This window comes from Neoarius graeffei, chromosome 11, assembly GCF_027579695.1.
Source record: "Neoarius graeffei isolate fNeoGra1 chromosome 11, fNeoGra1.pri, whole genome shotgun sequence".
Lineage (NCBI taxonomy): Eukaryota > Metazoa > Chordata > Actinopteri > Siluriformes > Ariidae > Neoarius > Neoarius graeffei.
This window is the reverse complement of record NC_083579.1, coordinates 60,483,457-60,502,566: the sequence shown is the minus strand read 5'-3', so window position 1 is coordinate 60,502,566 and position 19,110 is coordinate 60,483,457. Positions and strand designations below refer to the sequence as shown.

General features: G+C 41.2%; 2 protein-coding genes across 3 annotated transcripts in view; one reads left to right on the top strand and one right to left on the bottom strand.

Moving 5' to 3' along the window:
• Positions 1–7,025, bottom strand: part of ctbp2a (C-terminal binding protein 2a) — a 65,090-nt gene extending 58,065 nt beyond the window's left edge. The window contains exon 1 of one of the 2 annotated variants that reach the window (XM_060934427.1): positions 6,687–7,025. The gene's annotated coding sequence lies outside the window, so the exon portion shown is untranslated. The remainder of the gene's footprint in view (positions 1–6,686) is intronic. The other variant, XM_060934428.1, reaches the window with a different exon arrangement.
• adpgk2 (ADP-dependent glucokinase 2) overlaps positions 6,798–19,110 on the top strand; it is a 48,102-nt gene continuing 35,789 nt past the window's right edge. The window contains exon 1 of the mRNA XM_060934429.1: positions 6,798–6,947. Within this exon, the coding sequence (XP_060790412.1) occupies positions 6,880–6,947 (68 nt within the window). The 5' untranslated portion in view covers positions 6,798–6,879. The remainder of the gene's footprint in view (positions 6,948–19,110) is intronic.

The window sequence follows — 19,110 nt, the reverse complement described above, 5'->3', positions numbered from 1 at the left end:
GTTTGGAACCGGGTTTTCTGTTTCCACTGACAAAGAACTGGCTCTGGGGCCAGAAAAAACGGTTCCAGGCTAGCACCAACTCTCTGCTGGGCCAGAGGAAAGAACCGCTTACGTTAGCAGGGGGGCGGAGTTGTTAAGACCAACAACAATAACAAGACCGCGAAAGGACGCCATTTTTAAGCGACAAGAAGCAGCAGCTGTACAAACGCGAAGTCAGCCATTATTGTTGTTGTTGTTACTGCTTCTTCCGCGTTGTTTTTGCTTCGATATTCACGCCAAGGTTTATGCAAACGTAGCGACGTAACTGACGTATACAGCGATGTAATGACGTGTCTTCTCTTAGCACCGCGAGCGATGGAAAAGCAAGCTGGTTCTCAGCTGGCTCACAAGTTGAACGAGTTGTGAACCAGCACTGGCTCCGAACCAGCCCTGGAACTGATTTGGTGGAAAAGGGGTATGAGAGGACTTCCAGAAAACTGGCAGAAATCTTAGCCAGAGAGGATCGTTCATTTTTGTCAACCTGGAACGACCATCACTGAACAGAGGTGGATGTCTAAGAGATTTTTTATCAGCCACCTACAATGCAGCCATCAGCATTCTGATTCGGGTTCTATGATGATCCATGAGAGGATAAATACTGGATACTCCCTATTAGACAGACAGAACTGAGGATGCCTTTCGGATGAGAGGCGAAACGTCTTCAAGACTTTTCAAGCAAGTCCAGTTGCTCTCTTCTACCAACCACAGATTACAACAACAACAAGATGGCTGCGACTACGCGAAGAAATCGTGCCTTCTGTGTGTACAAATTAGTTTTAATTAGTGTGCATAGTTTTATATAACTTAATTTTCTTATTGTGTGTGAACATTTTGAAAAGCATTTTTATATAATTTATATAACTTTTTATATTGTGTGTGAACATTTTGAAAAGCAGTCTTATCCAATAAAAAATAAATAATTCAAGAAATGGTTCAGTTACTTGTTTATTTAAAAGAAAAGCTGTATACAAAAGTGAACGCAATGCAGTGGTTCATACAAAACAGTCTGTTGAAGGGTCTTCTGACCCTTTTCCCCTCTGCCTCCATTATAGTCAGGTAACTGTTGCTTTGTGTGGAAGGCTGTACTTTCTGTTCATCAAAGCAGCGTCTCTGCCGCTCGCCTAGTTGGTATAACACCTGTACATTTTGCTTCAATAATGCGAATAAACTTAGCAGCGACTGCAGCACTGAAACTACTACTACTCTGGGGACCGCCATTGTTGCTGTTACGAATGATGCACGCGAGAGTGCGGCTTGTTCTAGTCATGTGGTTGTGACGTCATTGTAAACAAATCCGTTTTACTCATCCAGACGACTTCGCAACGGCGCCGTTGCCAGATTTTTCCACTCTGGAAACCGGTCTCAAAAAATATCGTTTTGGGGCACCCAAAACGCCGGTGCCGTGTGGACGCCAGGCCGAAACGATAAAAATTTATCGGATTCACCTGAATCCGTTGCCGTGTGGACAGGGCCTTAGGAGCAACAAGCCCTCACTTTATTATAACACTTTTACAGAAAGTGTTAAAGAAATACAGGATCCCACAGCTAGGGGTTTCGGTTACAAATGTCATATTTACACTCAAACTTTGTGGAGCCAGTGATCCTTTTAACTGTCAAATAAATACCACAGACCCCCTTAATACAGATTTATTACACAAACATAAGCCATCAATCCATCATAGTCCAAAGACATGCAGTTAGGTTAACCTGGGGCAGCCTTGGGCTGAAGTGCCCTTGAGCAAGCTACTTAACCCCTGATTGCTCCCCGGGCGCTGTAGTATGGCTGCCCACTGCTCTGGGTATGCGCGCATGTGTGTTCACTGCTTCAGATGGGTTAAATGCAGAGGATGAATTTCACTGTGCTTGAAGTGTGCATGTGACAAATAAAGGTTTCTTCTTCATCATCTAACTTAACCTATTAGGCTTTTTATTTAAACATATGCAAAAATATTTGTTTGTATTTCAGCCCTAGAGTGTTTCCTTCCTGCACTTTCCACTGACAGAACACATCAAGTCCCTGATGATATTAGCTCAAAGATTTTTTAATGTCAGTTTACTATATATCCAGGACATATAGGAGAATCGAGCTTGGGAATTAAGCTAAGAGAGATGAGACTGAGATGGTACGGGCACATCCTGAGAAGAGATGCAGAGCATGTGGGAAGGAGAATGTTGAGGATGGAGCTGCCAGGCACACGAAAACGAGGAAGGCCAAAGAGGAGATACATGGATGTGGTGAGAGAGGACATGAAAGTGGCAGGTGTGGGAGAGAAGGACGCAGAAGACAGGGAGCAATGGAGACGAAAGATCCACTGTGGCCAAAAGAAGAATATAGGAGAATCGAAATGATGTTTCTCTCTCACCTTACTTGTAAAATCAGATTTAAAAAAATGTATATATTTATATTAAGAAAAACCAATATATTTCTAAAATAGATAATATAGGTAAAAATACACTAAAATCAATGTACTTTCTAGCACCTTCTCCGTTACAGATATTGTACTGTATTTGCACTACTGCTATTTTGTACACACACACACACACACACACACACACTTGAAAGTTTGTGAACCCTTTAGAATTTTCTACATTTCTGCATAAATATGACCCAAAACATCATCAGATTTTCACACAAGTCCTAAAAGTAGATAAAGAGAACCCAGTTAAACAAATGAGACAAAAATATTATACTTGGTCATTTATTTATTGAGGAAAATGATCCAATATTACCTATCTGTGAGTGGCAAAAGTATGTGAACCTTTGCTTTCAGTATCTGGTGTGACCCCCTTGTGCAGCAATAACTGCAATTAAACGTTTCCGGTAACTGTTGATCAGTCCTGCACACCGGCTTGGAGGAATTTGAGCCCATTCCTCCGTACAGAACAGCTTCAACTCTGGGATGTTGGTGGGTTTCCTCACATGAACTACTCGCTTCAGGTCCTTCCACAACATTTTGATTGGATTAAGGTCAGGACTTTGACTTGGCCATTCCAAAACATTAACTTTATTCTTCTTTAACCATTCTTTGGTAGAACGACTTGTGCGCTTAGGGTCGTTGTCTTGCTGTATGACCCACCTTCTCTTGAGATTCAGTTCATGGACAGACGTCCTGACATTTTCCTTTAGAATTCGCTGGTATAATTCAGAATTCATTGTTCCATCAATGATGGCAAGCCGTCCTGGCCCAGATGCAGCAAAACAGGCCCAAACCATGATACTACCACCACCATGTTTCACAGATTAAGAAGAAACCTTTATTCGTCACATGCACACTTCAAGCACAGTGAAATTCATCCTCTGCATTTAACCCATCTGAAGCAGTGAACACACGCACACACCCAGAGCAGTGGGCAGCCACACCAGAGCACCCAGGGAGCAGTCAGGGGTTAGGTACCTTGCTTAAGGGCACCTCAGCCCAAGGCCACCCCACGTCAACCTAACTGCATGTCTTTGGATTGTGGGGGAAACCCACGCAGATACGGGGAGAACATGCAAACTCCACACAGAAAGGCCCTCACCGGCTGCTGGGTTCGAAGTGGTGAGGCGACAGCGCTAACCACTACACCACCGTGGGATAACGTTCTCATGTTAGAATGCAGAATTTTCCTTTCTCCAAACATAACGCTTCTCATTTAAACCAAAAAGTTCTATTTTGCGCTCATCAGTCCACAAAACATTTTTCCAATAGCCTTCTGGCTTGTCCACGTGATCTTTAGCAAACTGCAGACAAGCAGCAATGTTCTTTTTGGAGAGCAGTTGCTTCCTCCTTGCAACCCTGCCATGCGCACCATTGTTGTTCAGTGTTCTCCTGATGGTGGACTCATGAACATTAACATTACCCAATGTGAGAGAGGCTTTCAGTTGTTTAGAAGTTACCCTGGGGTCCTTTGTGACCTCGCAGACTATTACACGCCTTGTTCTTAGCGTGATCTTTGTTGGTCGACCACTCCTGGGGAGGGTAACAATGGCCTTGAATTTCCTCCACTTGTACACAATCTGTCTGACTGTGGATTGGTGGAGTCCAAACTCTTTAGAGATGGTTTTGTAATCTTTTCCAGCCTGATGAGCATCAACAACGCTTTTTCTGAGGTCCTCAGAAATCTCCTTTGTTCGTGCCATGATACACTTCCACAAACATGTGTTGTGAAGATCAGACTTTGATAGATCCCTGTTCTTTAAATAAAACAGGGTGCCCACTCACACCTGATTGTCATCCCATTGATTGAAAACACCTGACTCTAATTTCACCTTCAAATTAACTGCTAATCCGAGAGGTTCACATACTTTTGCCACTCACAGATATGTAATAGTGGATCATTTTCCTCAAAAAATAAATAACCAGGTATCATATTTTTGTCTCATTTGTTTAACCGGGTTCTCTTTATATACTTTTAGGACTTGAGAGTTTTAGGTTATATTTATGCAGAAATAGAGAAAATTCTAAAGGGCTCACAAACTTTCAAGCACCATTAGTTTGTTCTTTTTTTTTTTGGTAAATCTTTCTGTTTTTACAAGTAAGGTGAGAGAGAAACTGCATTTCGATTCACCTATATGTCCTGGAGATATTTTATATATATCCTCCTAAGGCCCAAGCTGTTTTTTTACATGCATTTTTTATTTCTCTTTGCTATTTGGGCTTATTAGAACCTGATTAGAATAAAAACTAAGCATCATCTTTTGATAAGATGTACTTTTAGAGAAAAAGTATGTCCACATATGTGGATTCTTGTTCCGAATTTCCATAAATTGCTGTCCACGCATGTGACCGCTAAGCCCTAGGAGGTTAAAAAATAAAAATAAATTATATATATGAGTGATTCCACGCTTATGGGTACTGAAATGGGGACATGAACTTATTTTTAAAAATTCACCTAAAACCATTTCTTTTTTTTACCATCAGGTCACAAAACATGTAATCTTTAATGAATGATATGTTAAAAGATAACTTTAATTTTCTGAGATGTAATAAAAACATATTTATATGCCAAAGTCAGAACGTAACAGAAGTGTTGTGGACATATATATTCTCAATTTTAACAATGTAGAATTACTTTTTGAAACATAGGAAGGTGATGTTTTAGCAAATATAATTAATAAACATGTGTAGCAGAATAAACATACACATTCTTTCAATAAGATTAACATGGTATATAGCTAGATTGTAATTAATTTGTAACAGACGCGAGATGGACAATCGTAACAGAAGTAATGTAACAGACATCATTTTGGAACTCATAGGCTTGACTTTGGCATATAAATGTTTTTATTACATCTCAGAAAATTAAAGTTATCTTTTAACATATCATTCATTAAAGATTACATGTTTTGTGACCTGATGGTAAAAAAAGAAATGGTTTTAGGTGAATAAGTTCATGTCTCCATTTCAGTACCCATAAGCGTGGAATCACTCATCTCATCTCATTATCTCTAGCCGCTTTATCCTTCTACAGGGTCGCAGGCAAGCTGGAGCCTATCCCAGCTGACTACGGGCGAAAGGCAGGGTACACCCTGGAAATGGGGATCATCATTTCCAGCCCATTCATCACAGGGCTGACACATAGACACAGACAACCATTCACACCTACGGTCAATTTAGAGTCACCAGTTAACCTAACCTGCATGTCTTTGGACTGTGGGGGAAACCGGAGCACCCGGAGGAAACCCACGCGGACACGGGGAGAACATGCAAACTCCGCACAGAAGGGCCCTCGCCGGCCACGGGGCTCGAACCCGGACCTTCTTGCTGTGAGGCGACAGCGCTAACCACTACACCACCGTGCCACCTGGAATCACATTCACATCACATTATCTCTAGCCGCTTTATCCTTCTACAGGGTCACAGGCAAGCTGGAGCCTATCCCAGCTGACTACGGGCGAAAGGCAGGGTACACCCTGGACAAGTCGCCAGGTCATCACACGGCTGACACATAGACACAGACAACCATTCACACTCACATGCACACCTACGGTCAATTTAGAGTCACCAGTTAACCTAACCTGCATGTCTTTGGACTGTGGGGGAAACCGGAGCACCCGGAGGAAACCCACACGGACACGGGGAGAACATGCAAACTCCGCACAGAAGGGCCCTCGCCGGCCACAGGGCTCGAACCCGGACCTTCTTGCTGTGAGGCGACAGTGCTAACCACTACACCACCGTGCCGCCCGGAATCACTCATATATATATATATATATATATAAAAATAAATATAAATCTTTGAATCTTGAATGTACTTTTGCTTACAGACCTACTTGTTTCTGAGTTAGAGAGGGTTGAATTAAACCCATTCAATGCAAAGGACAGTTAATAACTATAATAACTCATAATATAACAGCTTTCATGACGGTGGATTATGACTTCCTGTTGCAAAATATTTAAAACGTTAAAAAAATACAGAGAGTCACAGACCACCTGGCTGTGCTTCACTGACCCCTGGACCCTCTCTATGAGAACCACGTGACCCCGGGCAGTCTCCCCCCTCCCGTTGTGTACTGACACGCGCGTGCGTGCGCGCGCACACACACACACACACGCACGCGCGACAACGGTTTCTTCTTCTTCTGTTTTTTTTTTTTTTTGGTATTTCAACCATCCAACACGCGCACGCGCACACACACAGCCTGTAAACACTCGGTTTGGTCTTACCTGAGACAGAGAAACCGGTTTACCGCCCAGAAGCCTATATATATTTATTAATGTAAGATTAAAAGCTCGGCTCGTGCTGAGGATTCTGTTCACACGTGAAACGGCACAGAAAAGAAACCCGACGCGAAGTTCAGAGAAATAAAGCAGCGCGGTTTAATAAAGTGCTGCTCACTGGCCCCTGCTTCTGAGCGATATGATGGCGACGCTATCGGTTAAGCTGCTCTGCTTCATCGTCTCCGTTTGCAGCAGGGAGGGACTGAGGTGAGCCGACTATTTCTCTCTTTTTTTTTTATTGCGCTCTCTCTTTGAGAGGCGGAGTTAAACACTTGAATAGACGACACACCCTCGAGGAGCTCCTGCTGCTTCGCTGCGGAAGACAGGAATGGGCGGGGCACCGCGATCTGGGCGGGGGCACGTGGTGTGTAGGCGGGACCAAATGGGTTCTGCCCGGTTTATAGCTTTTTTTTTTTGGTTGTTGTTTTGTTGTTGTTTTTATTGGCTGAGTCCCAAACGTCTATAAAGTGCACAGTGTCGACTGTAATGCCGCTATATCCAAACAGTTTAGGATTCAGTCTGAACTTCTCGGTCTTACTTTCAAGGATTCAAATCTTTATTGTCACATCTCAAGGCAACACTGTGTGCAGTGAAATTCTTCACCTTGACTAGCCTATCATGAAAAGAATAAACTCATCTCATCTCATTATCTCCAGCCGCTTTATCCTGTTCTACGGGTGAGAGGCGGGGTACACCCTGGACAAGTCGCCAGGTCATCACAGGGCTGACACATAGACAACCATTCACACCTACGGTCAGTTAACCTAACCTGCATGTCTTTGGACTGTGGGGGAAACCGGAGCACCCGGAGGAAACCCACGCGGACACGGGGAGAACATGCAAACTCCACACAGAAAGGCCCTCGCCGGCCACGGGGCTCGAACCCGGACCTTCTTGCTGTGAGGCGACTGCGCTAACCACTACACTACCGTGCCACCCTAATAATAATTTAAAAAAAGTGAATAAAGGGCAAAGTGAAAAAGTGTGTAATCTGTGATGTGTGAACCTCCATCACTAGTTAGGGTATCAGACTGGACATTAAGCACTGTATACACGTCACAGATTATGGGGGCGGCACGGTCGCCTCACAGCAAGAAGGTTCCGGGTTCGAACTCAGCAGCCGGTGAGGGGCTTTCTGTGTGGAGTTTACATGTTCTCCCCGTGTCTGCGTGGGTTTCCTCTGGGTGCTCCGGTTTCCCCCACAATCCAAAGACATGCAGTTAGGTTGATGTGGGGCAGCCTTGGGCTGAGGTGCCCTTGAGCAAGGTACCTCACCCCTGACTACTCTTCGGGCGCTCTGGTGTGGCTGCCCACTGCTCTGGGTGTGTGCGTGTGCGTGTTCACTGCTTCAGATGGGTTAAATGCAGAGGATGAATTTCACTGTGCTTGAAGTGTGCATGTGTGCATTCTTCTTCTTCTTCTTTTTCAGATTACACACTTTGCCCTTTATTCACTTTTATTATTATTATTATTATTATTATTATTAACCTGATAGCTTCTCTGCCCCGCTGGTTCTGGACTGGATGCACCAGTGCCTTCTGTTGGGTGGTAGTAGAGTAGGGTAAAACATCCATGGCTGGGATGATAATTGATGGTCCTTGGCATGCAAACAATTAAGTGTCACTAGATACAACTACTGCCCGAATTTTTGGAACAAAACAGCGGCAAAGAATCTATTATGTACAGCATAGTTTATTACAGAATATTCTAATTTCATACACGGTATTATGGCACACGATTCTTAATAAGCAAAGCTTATTGTCATGCCTTTAACATTTGTCCTATTATTCCATTAAACTCAATTTACTGACATTACACATCCTTAAGCACAACCCCTTTTCATACTGCACTGATCAATTTATAACCCTTGTGTATATTCATTGTTACAGCTGTTTCTAATTTGTTTACACATTTCTGGAAACGGTGTCTCTACTCTTTATTACCGTAACACACTTCTTAAAATTGTACACACAATTCTATAAATAGGAGCTATACTAGGAGATAGAGGAGTACTCTTTTAAATGCATCCCTTGATCTGACTGATGTTACTATACTAATATATCTGTATTTGTTAGGTTGGAAAAAATGTCCATAATCTCTTGGTGCTCATGGTGGAGAGTCTTTCAGCGTCCTCTAGTGGATAAATTCAGAAATCACCCATCTATGAATAAAATCCACAAGTATGGAAGCCTCTACTGTAAAATGCTGTGTAATTGAGAAGATTAGAGGAAAAAAGGGAGAGGAGGGAGGATGGTAGTGACAGAAGTAGGGTAAAAGGAAAGGAGCAGGATAAGAAAGAGGACGAAAATTGAGAAAGAAAGATTAATGTTCTGTATATTTTGTGGCTCGTTAGAGAATGTTTCAGGAAATGCAGAGTACAAAGTGGACGTTATTGTATCTTCTCACTGTCCACTTTATTAGGAACACCTGTCCACCTGCACATTCATGCAGTTATCAATCAGCAGAATGAAGAAAAAGTGTGATCTCTGTGACTTTGATCACAGCATGGATGTTAGTAAAAGATGGGCTTATGTGAATATTTTATAAACTGCTGATCTCCTGGGAACTTCACACACAACAGTACAGCTCATCAGCAGTAAGAATTAGAAGGCCAGATTGGAATTCACAAAGAAATACAGAGATGAGCCACAAAGTTTTGGAAATAAGATTAACCTTTACAAAAGTGATGGAAAGACCAAAGTGTGGAGAAGAAAGGATCTGCTCATGATTCCCAACAAAAGAGCTCATTGGTCAAGTATGGTGAAGGTAGAATCATGGCTTGGGCTTGCATCACTGCTTCTGGACCAGGTTTAATAATCTTTACTGATGATGGAACTCATGATGGTAGCAGCTGAATGAAATCAGAAGTCTACAGAAACATTCTGTCTGCCAATTTACCGAGAAATAAATCCTATCTAATTGGGAGGAACTTCATCATGCAGCAAGACAATGACCCAAAACACACTGCCAACACAACAAGAAGACAGAGTCTTCTATATCCCCCGCCCTATATACCAACTGTATACCAAGTTTCAAGATATTATTTGTCACATTTTTCAAGTTCTGCTGCAGGAAACCAACCCTACCTCTTTACACTGACCTCAGCAGCCCATGACATAAGCCCACTGGACCTTTGGTCCAAAATTTCTCACATTTCTTAGTATCAAAAGGCGCATATATATTACTTAATCAACACATATACCAACTTTCAAAACCATACCACTCATAGTTTTCAAGTTCTGCTCCGGAAACAAAACCTACCCCTAAGACTAACCTGAAAGACTAAGTCTGAAATTGTTTCCAAGGAAACATGAAAAATTAAAATTTCTCAAATTTCTTAGTATGAAAAGGCACATCTACATCACCTTGTTAACACGTATACCAAGTTTCAAATCCGTATCATGAATAGTTTTGGATATATGCTCCAGAAACGAACATTGCTCTTAGAAACTAAGTCAAAACCTATTATTTATGTAAAATTTTGAAATTTTTTTTTTTTTCAAAAATCCAAAATAGCACAAAGGACCAGTTCACATGTTGCTTGATATGTTTGCAAAGTTTCATGAAGATATCTTCAGTAGTTTTAAAGATATGGCCCGGAAACGAAAACATGACCAGACCGACAGCCATAACCTGTTTCTATATCCCCAAAGGACTTCATTAGGGGGAAAAAGTGGAATGTGTTAGACGGACCAAGTCAGTCACCAGACCTCAATCCAACTAAGCATGCAGTTCTACTTGTGAAGAGGAGATTGAAGGGAGGAAACCCCTCCAAGACAAATAACAATTGAAAAAAGCTGCAGTACAAGCCTGGAAAAAACATCACAAAAGAAGAATGCAACACCTTAGTGATGTCAGTGGGTTGCCGGTTTGATGCACCTTTAATTTAAAAACAATATGTTCCTATACTTTTGCTTATCTCAAAATTGGGTGGTGTGCCATGTTTGAATTTGTTTCACTCATGTAGGTGTCAGGGCTGTAGTACTTGAGTCTGTTCTTGGACTTGAGTCCGGACTCAAGACGCTTTTTCTGTTGTCTCGGAATTGCCCTGGACTTGTTTGGGTCTTGGCTGTTGGTCTCGCCAAATACACTAGTTGGTCTTGATCAAGTCTAGCTGCCTTTAAAAATATTTTTTTATCTCAAACAACTCCTCCTTCAAAACAAAATAACTGATTAAGCAAGCTTGTTCAGTAAACAGGCATTGGTTTAATTAATTCAACATCCATCTAGAACGGGCATTGACATTAGCTGCCAGCTGTATGCCTGCCAGCTGTATGCCTGCCAAAACACTCCCTCATTTGTCTCTCGCATTTGGATTATGTCTTGATTTTGGACTTGAACTTCTTTGGACTTGGTCTGAACTAGTCCTGGTATTGGACTTGACAAAGGTGGGCTTGACCATAGCTCTGCTAGATGTAAATATCAGAAAATGAAAGCTGAAATTCTGATCTGTTGTCTTGTAGTCATCTTTTAATCTTAAACCCAAATGTCTTCAGTATATAGCAAAAACAATAGAATTGGCCTTGCTGTTCCGATATTTTCAGAGGGGACAGTGCATATACAGTCATGGGAAAAAATACACTCCTTCAATTTTTTGCTTTTATTTATCAATAACAATTGTGTGGTCCTCACTAACTTCTGTAAACAAACAAATAACCTCAGGTAACCAACCAAAACCCAGATTTCAGTATGTAGGGTTTTTTTGTTCAGAAACGAGGTAGAAGAAATTAAGTGCACCCTTCCTACTTCCATAATCATTAAGAGAGTAATTAACCACCAGGTGTTACTAATAAAATGTTAAAGATTAGATAATCATCAAGATGTAGGACTATCTTTATGAAAGCAGACCCTTTGTCCTGTAGGACTCAGGTGTGTGTCTCTATCATGGCAAGAAAAAAAAGGACATCAGCCATGATCTCAGAAAAGCAATCGTTGTTGCTCATCAATCTGGTAAGCGTTATAAAACCATCTCCAAACAATTTGAAATTGACCATTCTACAGTGAGAAGGATTGATAATAAATGGAGAGCCTTCAAGACAGCTGCCAATCTTCCCAGGAATGGGCTTCTCAGAAATTGCAGTCCAAGGTCAGGCCACTTAATTATCAGAAATATAAAGAAAAACCCAAGAGCTACGTCATGTGACCTACAGGCCTATATAAGAACATCCATCCATCCATTATCTGTAGCTGCTTATCCTGTCCTACAGGGTCGCAGGCAAGCTGGAGCCTATCCCAGCTGACTATGGGCGAGAGGCAGGGTACACCCTGGACAAGTCGCCAGGTCATCACAGGGCTGATACATAGACACAGACAACCATTCACACTCACATTCACACCTACGGTCAATTTAGAGTCAATTAGCCTAACCTGCATGCCTTTGGGGGAAACCGGAGCACCCGGACCCGTGCCGACCCTCCATAAGAACATTAAATGCTTATGTTCATGATCATACAATCAGAAAAAAAGCCTGAAAAAGTATGGCTTTCATGGAAGGATGAATAGGGGAAAAAAGCCCTTTTCTCCTTAAAGAACATGGCAGCATGACTTAAGTTTGCAAAATTGCATTAAACAAATCATAAAAATTCTAGAACAATAAACTTTGGATTGTGTGACCAAGGTGGAGATGTTTGGTCGACATGCACAGCATGATCTTTGGTGAAAACCAAACACAGCGTATCACCACAAATGCCTCATGCTAACTGTTAAGAATGGTGGAGGAGGGGTGAGGATTTGGGCTTGTTTTGTGGTCACAGGTCCTATGAAACTTGTAGACGTTGAGACAAAGATTAATTCCCCTTTGTACCACAATATTCTTGAAACAAATGTGGGTCCATCTGTCCAGCAGCTTAAACTGGGCCAAAATTGGGTCATGCAACAGAACAATGATCCCATGTACACCAGCAAATCAACATCTGAATGGCAAAAGAATAAATTAAAGTGTTGGAATGGCTGAGTCAAAGTCCAAACCTCAAACTCATTGAGATGCTGTAAAGAAGAGTGGGCTAAAATTTCTCCAAAATGAGGAGAGACTAATAAACTCTTACAGAAACCATTTACTTCAAGTTATTGTTGATGAAGGTTACTACACTGTGTGACATGTTACTGAATTGTTGGGTGTACTTATTTTTTCACACCTGGTTCCTGAATGACTACATATTGAAATTTGTTGTGGGTTTTGTTGTTGTGATCTCAGGTTATTTGTTATTTATAGAAGTTGGTAACGACCATACAATTGTTATTTACCCCTGCTAAATAAATACCATAGAACTGAAGGAGAAGATGCTTACTGTACTTTTTCTCATGACATATATACAGTTAGGTCCATATATATTTGGACACTGACACAAATTTTGTTTTTTTACCTGTTTACTGAAACATATTAAAGTTATAGTTATATAATGGACATGGACATAAAGTCCAGACTTTCAGCTTTCATTTGAGCGTATCCACATTAAAATTGGATGAAGGGTTTAGGAGTTTCAGCTCCTTAACATGTGTCACCCTGTTTTTAAAGGGACCAAAAGTAATTGGACAATTGACTCAAAGGCTATTTCATGGGCAGGTGTGGGCAATTCCTTCGTTATGTCATTCTCAATTAAACAGATAAAAGGCCTGGAGTTGATTTTGGGTGTGGTGCTTGCATTTGGAAGATTTTGCTGTGAAGAAAACATGCGGTCAAAGGAGCTCTCCATGCAGGTGAAACAAGCCATCCTTAAGCTGCGAAAACAGAAAAAAACCCATCCGAGAAATTGCTACAATATTAGGAGTGGCAACATCTACAGTTTGGTACATCCTGAGAAAGAAAGAAAGCACTGGTGAACTCATCAATGCAAAAAGACCTGGATGCCCACAGAAGACAAGAGTGGTGGATGATCGCAGAATAATTTCCATGGTCAGAGAAACCCCTTCACAACAGCCAACCAAGTGAACAACACTCTCTAGGAAGTAGGTGTATCAATATCCAAATCTACCATAAAGAGAAGACTGTATGAAAGTAAATACAGAGGGTTCACTGCACGGTGCAAGCCACTCGTAAGCCTCAAGAATAAAAAGGTGAGATTGGACTTTGCTAAAAAAAGCCAAAACAGTTCTGGAAGAACATTCTTTGGACAGATGAAACCAAGATCAACCTCTACCAGAATGATGGAAAGAAAAAAGTATGGCGAAGGCGTGGTACAGCTCATGATCCAAAGCATACCACATCATCTGTAAAACATGGCGGAGGCAGTGTGATGGCTTGGGCATGCATGGCTGCCAGTGGCACTGGGTCACTAGTGTTCATTGATGATGTGACACAGGACAGAAGCAGCCGGATGAATTCTGAGGTATTCAGAGACATACTGTGTGCTCAAATCCAGCCAAATGCAGCCAAACTGATTGGTCAGCGTTTAATAATACAGATGGACAATGACCCAAAACATAAAGCCAAAGCAACCCAGGAGTTTATTAAAGCAAAGAAGTGGAATATTCTTGAATGGCCAAGTCAGTCACCTGATCTCAACCCAATTGAGCATGCATTTCACTTGCTAAAGACTAAACTTCAGACAGAAAGGCCCACAAACAAACAGCAACTGAAAACCGCTGCAGTAAAGGCCTGGCAGAGCATTAAAAAGGAGGAAACACAGCGTCTGGTGATGTCCATGAGTTCAAGACTTCAGGCAGTCATTTCCAACAAAGGGTTTTCAGCCAAGTATTAGAAATGAACATTTTATTTACAATTATTTAATTTGTCCAATTACTTTTGAGCCCCTGAAATGAAGGGATTGTGTTTAAAAAAAATGCTTTAGTTCCTCACATTTTTATGCAATCATTTTGTTCAACCCACTGAATTAAAGCTGAAAGTCTGAACTTCAACTGCATCTGAATTGTTTTGTTCAAAATTCATTGTGGTAATGTACAGAACCAAAATTAGAAAAATGTTGTCTCTGTCCAAATATTTATGGACCTAACTGTATGTGCAAATGTCTTGGGTACATGCAGTGAAATGCTGTAAATAAAGATGCCTTTAAAATAATTAAATTATACAAAAAAACTATAAATGGCAGGAAATAATAATAAACTAGTGCAATAAACAGTAATGAACTAAACAAAGTCAATATTTGGTGTGGCAACCTTTTTTTTTTAAGGAAAGAAGTTAGCAGTCCAAGATATAACATGTGCAGCTGTCTAAGGAAATTGGCTGGTAGTTTTACTGAGCATCTTGGAGATAGTTTCTGCAGACTCTGACTATTGCATTTGCGTCCTCATTTTTTTTTCTTTTTTGAAAAAGTGGTCTGTTCTAATATGTTGTTTTCTTTACTGACATACAAAAGTCTTTATGGAACAATTGGGGGAAAGGGGGGCATTCGGCCCCACACTTTAAAAAAAATTTATATGGTGTAAAGAATGTAACTTTATTAACAGTGTAATAGAAGAAACAAACATCCATCCATCCATTCATTATCAATAACCGCTTATCTTGTGCAGGGTCGTGGGCAAGCTGGAGCCTATCCCAGCTGACTATGAGTGAGAGGCGGGGTACACCCTGGACAAGTCGCCAAATCATCACAGGGCTGACACATAGAGACAAACGACCATTCACACTCACATTCACACCTATGGTCAGTTTAGAGACACCAATTTGCCTAACCTGCATGTCTTTGGACTGTGGGGGAAACCGGAGCACCTGGAGGAAACCCACGCGGACACGGGGAGAACATGCAAACTCCACACAGAGATGCCCCATCAGCCACTGGGCCCAAACCCAGAACCTTCTTGCTGTGAGGCAATGGTGCTAACCACTACACCACCATGCCACCCAATCACTAATCTATCACAGGGCAAACGTAGAGAGACAGACACCATTCACACTCATGGGCAATTGCTCTAGTCCACATGTCTTTAGACTGTGGGAGAAAACCAAAGCACTCAGAGGAAACCCACAGAGACATGAATAGAACATTATGAGAGAAAGGCCCCAACTGACTGGCAGGTTCAAACCCACAACCTACAACCCTGATTCCAAAAAAGTTGGGACAAAGTACAAATTGTAAATAAAAACGGAATGCAATGATGTGGAAGTTTCAAAATTCCATATTTTATTCAGAATAGAGCATAGATGACATATCAAATGCTTAAACTGAGAAAATGTATCATTTAAAGAGAAAAATTAGGTGATTTTAAATTTCATGACAACAACACATCTCAAAAAAGTTGGGACAAGGCCATGTTTACCACTGTGAGACATTCCCTTTTCTCTTTACAACAGTCTGTAAACTGAGGAGACAAGTTGCTCAAGTTTAGGGATGGGAATGTTAACCCATTCTTGTCTAATGTAGGATTCTAGTTGCTCAACTGTCTTAGGTCTTTTTTGTCGTATCTTCCGTTTTATGATGCACCAAATGTTTTCTTTTTTTTTTAAAGATATTTTTTGGGCTTTTTTTCACCTTTATTGGATAGGACAGTGTAGAGACAGGACAGGAAAGGAGTGGGAGACGGGGAGGGATCGGGAAATGACCTCGGGTCGGAATCGAACCCGGGTCCCCGGATTTATGGTATGGCGCCTTAGCCACCTGAGCCACGACGCCCCCGCACCAAATGTTTTCTATGGGTGAAAGATCTGGACTGCAGGCTGGCCAGTTCAGTACCCGGACCCTTCTTCTACGCAGCCATGATGCTGTAATTGATGCAGTATGTGGTTTGGCATTGTCATGTTGGAAAATGCAAGGTCTTCCCTGAAAGAGACGTTGTCTGGATGGGAGCATATGTTGCTCTAGAACCTGGATAAACCTTTCAGCATTGATGGTGTCTTTCCAGATGTGTAAGCTGCCCATGCCACACGCACTAATGCAACCCCATACCATCAGAGATGCAGGCTTCTGAACTGAGCGCTGATAACAACTTGGGTCGTCCTTCTCCTCTTTAGTCGGAATGACATGGCGTCCCTGATTTCCATAAAGAACTTCAAATTTTGATTCGTCTGACCACAGAACAGTTTTCCACTTTGCCACAGTCCATTTTAAATGAGCCTTGGCCCAGAGAAGACGTTTGCGCTTCTGGATCATGTTTAGATACGGCTTCTTCTTTGAACTATAGAGTTTTAGCTGGCAACGGCGGATGGCACGGTGAATTGTGTTCACAGATAATGTTCTCTGGAAATATTCCTGAGCCCATTTTGTGATTTCCAATACAGAAGCATGCCTGTATGTGATGCAGTGCCGTCTAAGGGCCCGAAGATCACGGGCACCCAGTATGGTTTTCCGGCCTTGACCCTTACGCACAAAGATTCTTCCAGATTCTCTGAATCTTTTGATGATATTATGCACTGTAGATGATGATATGTTCAAACTCTTTGCAATTTTACACTGTCGAACTCCTTTCTGATATTGCTCCACTATTTGTCAGCGCAGAATTAGGGGGATTGGTGATCCTCTTCCCATCTTTACTTCTGAGAGCCGCTGCCACTCCAAGATGCTCTTTTTATACCCAGTCATGTTAATGACCTATTGCCAATTGACCTAATGAGTTGCAATTTGGTCCTCCAGCTGTTCCTTTTTTGTACCTTTAACTTTTCCAGCCTCTTATTGCCCCTGTCCCAACTTTTTTGAGATGTGTTGCTGTCATGAAATTTCAAATGAGCCAATATTTGGCATGAAATTTCAAAATGTCTCACTTTCGACATTTGATATGTTGTCTATGTTCTATTGTGAATACAATATCAGTTTTTGAGATTTGTAAATTATTGCATTCCGTTTTTATTTACAATTTGTACTTTGTCCCAACTTTTTTGGAATCGGGGTTGTACTTATTACAAAGTGACCGTGCTAACTTCTGCACCACCGTGCTGCCCAGAACAACTAAAATAGTGTTCCTAAGGCTTTTGCTCAGTCCTGTCTACTTAAAAATTAAAACTGAAAACTGTACGCGCATGTGTGTGTGTGGGGGTGGGTGGGTGGGTTGTAACTGAGTTAACATTAGGCAGCGTTTAGGTTTTAGAGAACACCACTGAAACCTACATTTCAGAGTAATATACTGAGTAATGTATTGCCTAAAGGTTGCAGAATGGGATATTTTTAAACAATGTCTGTCTGTCTCGCTATCTATCTATACACACATGAAATGTATAAATTTTCTTCTTCTTCTTGGGGTTTTATGGTGGTTGGCAAACAACGTTTTGATGCATTACTGTCACCAACTGGTATGGAGTGTGGATCAGGATAATAACTACATCTTAAATAAATACATATTAAATTCTCTCCATCAATTTCACTCTTCCGAAATACTGAAACAAAACTAAATAACATTTCTCTTCAGAGCTTCTTTGTAAAAGATTCTGCAAATCCAAATTTAACTTAAGTTTCTCAGTTCCCTTCTCATTGTTTCATATTTTAGACGGTATATCATAACATGTTCTATTGTTTCTTCTTGACCACAAAATTCACAACTTCCTGTATTATGTTTCCTTACTGTAAATAAAGTGCTATTTAATCCTGTATGACCAAAACGCAGCCTGACAGTTTCTTCTCTCCGCATTCTCCTTGTGTTTCTCATCATACCTACTTTTCTTTGAATTCCATAAAACCATCTTCCTGTTCTCTCTTCTTCCCACTGTTTTTGCCACCTTTCTTTCTGACGTCAACTTGATTTGTTCTTGTAGCTTGCTTTGCACATTTGTCCACCATTTCATTTCCTTTGAGGCTAGATTTCCTCCTTGAACCAAAACGCAGCCTAGATATGACAGTTTCTTCTCTCCGCGTTCTCCTTGTGTTTCTCATCATATCTACTTTTCTTTGAATGCCATCTTGTGCTGGTGTCCAAACTAGTGTCACATTCAGTCCCATCATTTGAATCCTGGAAAGTGTTTGTTGTACCTCTGTTAGAACATCTGGCCTGCTATCTGAGTGACTGTACTTTAAGCTGGTTAATGAAGCACTGGAATTGGAGCATATTACTGCTCTCAATGGTCTCTCATCTTCCACCCAACGTAGTGCTAACAAAATTGCCAGCATCTCCCCTGTATATATAGATAATCCATCACTGATTCGTTTCAAATTTCTGATATTAAATTCTGGAACTATGAATGAAATACCAATTCTTTTATCTGTATTCTTTGAAACATCTGTGTAGATTTGAACAAAATGGCAATAATTGTTTCCTGTATAGCTTTTTATTACTTGTGGATGTAAAATAAACTTTTTATCATTGTTCTTTTGGTCAAGCAATGCGAGATCTACTACAGTATCAGGTAGTATCCATGGATGGATTGCTGACAGTGGAACATGTATAACGTTTCTTCTTCTTCTTCTTGGTGTTTTATGGCAGTTGGCAAACAATGTTTTGGTGCATTACCGCCACCAACTGGTATGGAGTGTGGATGTATAACTTTTTTTTT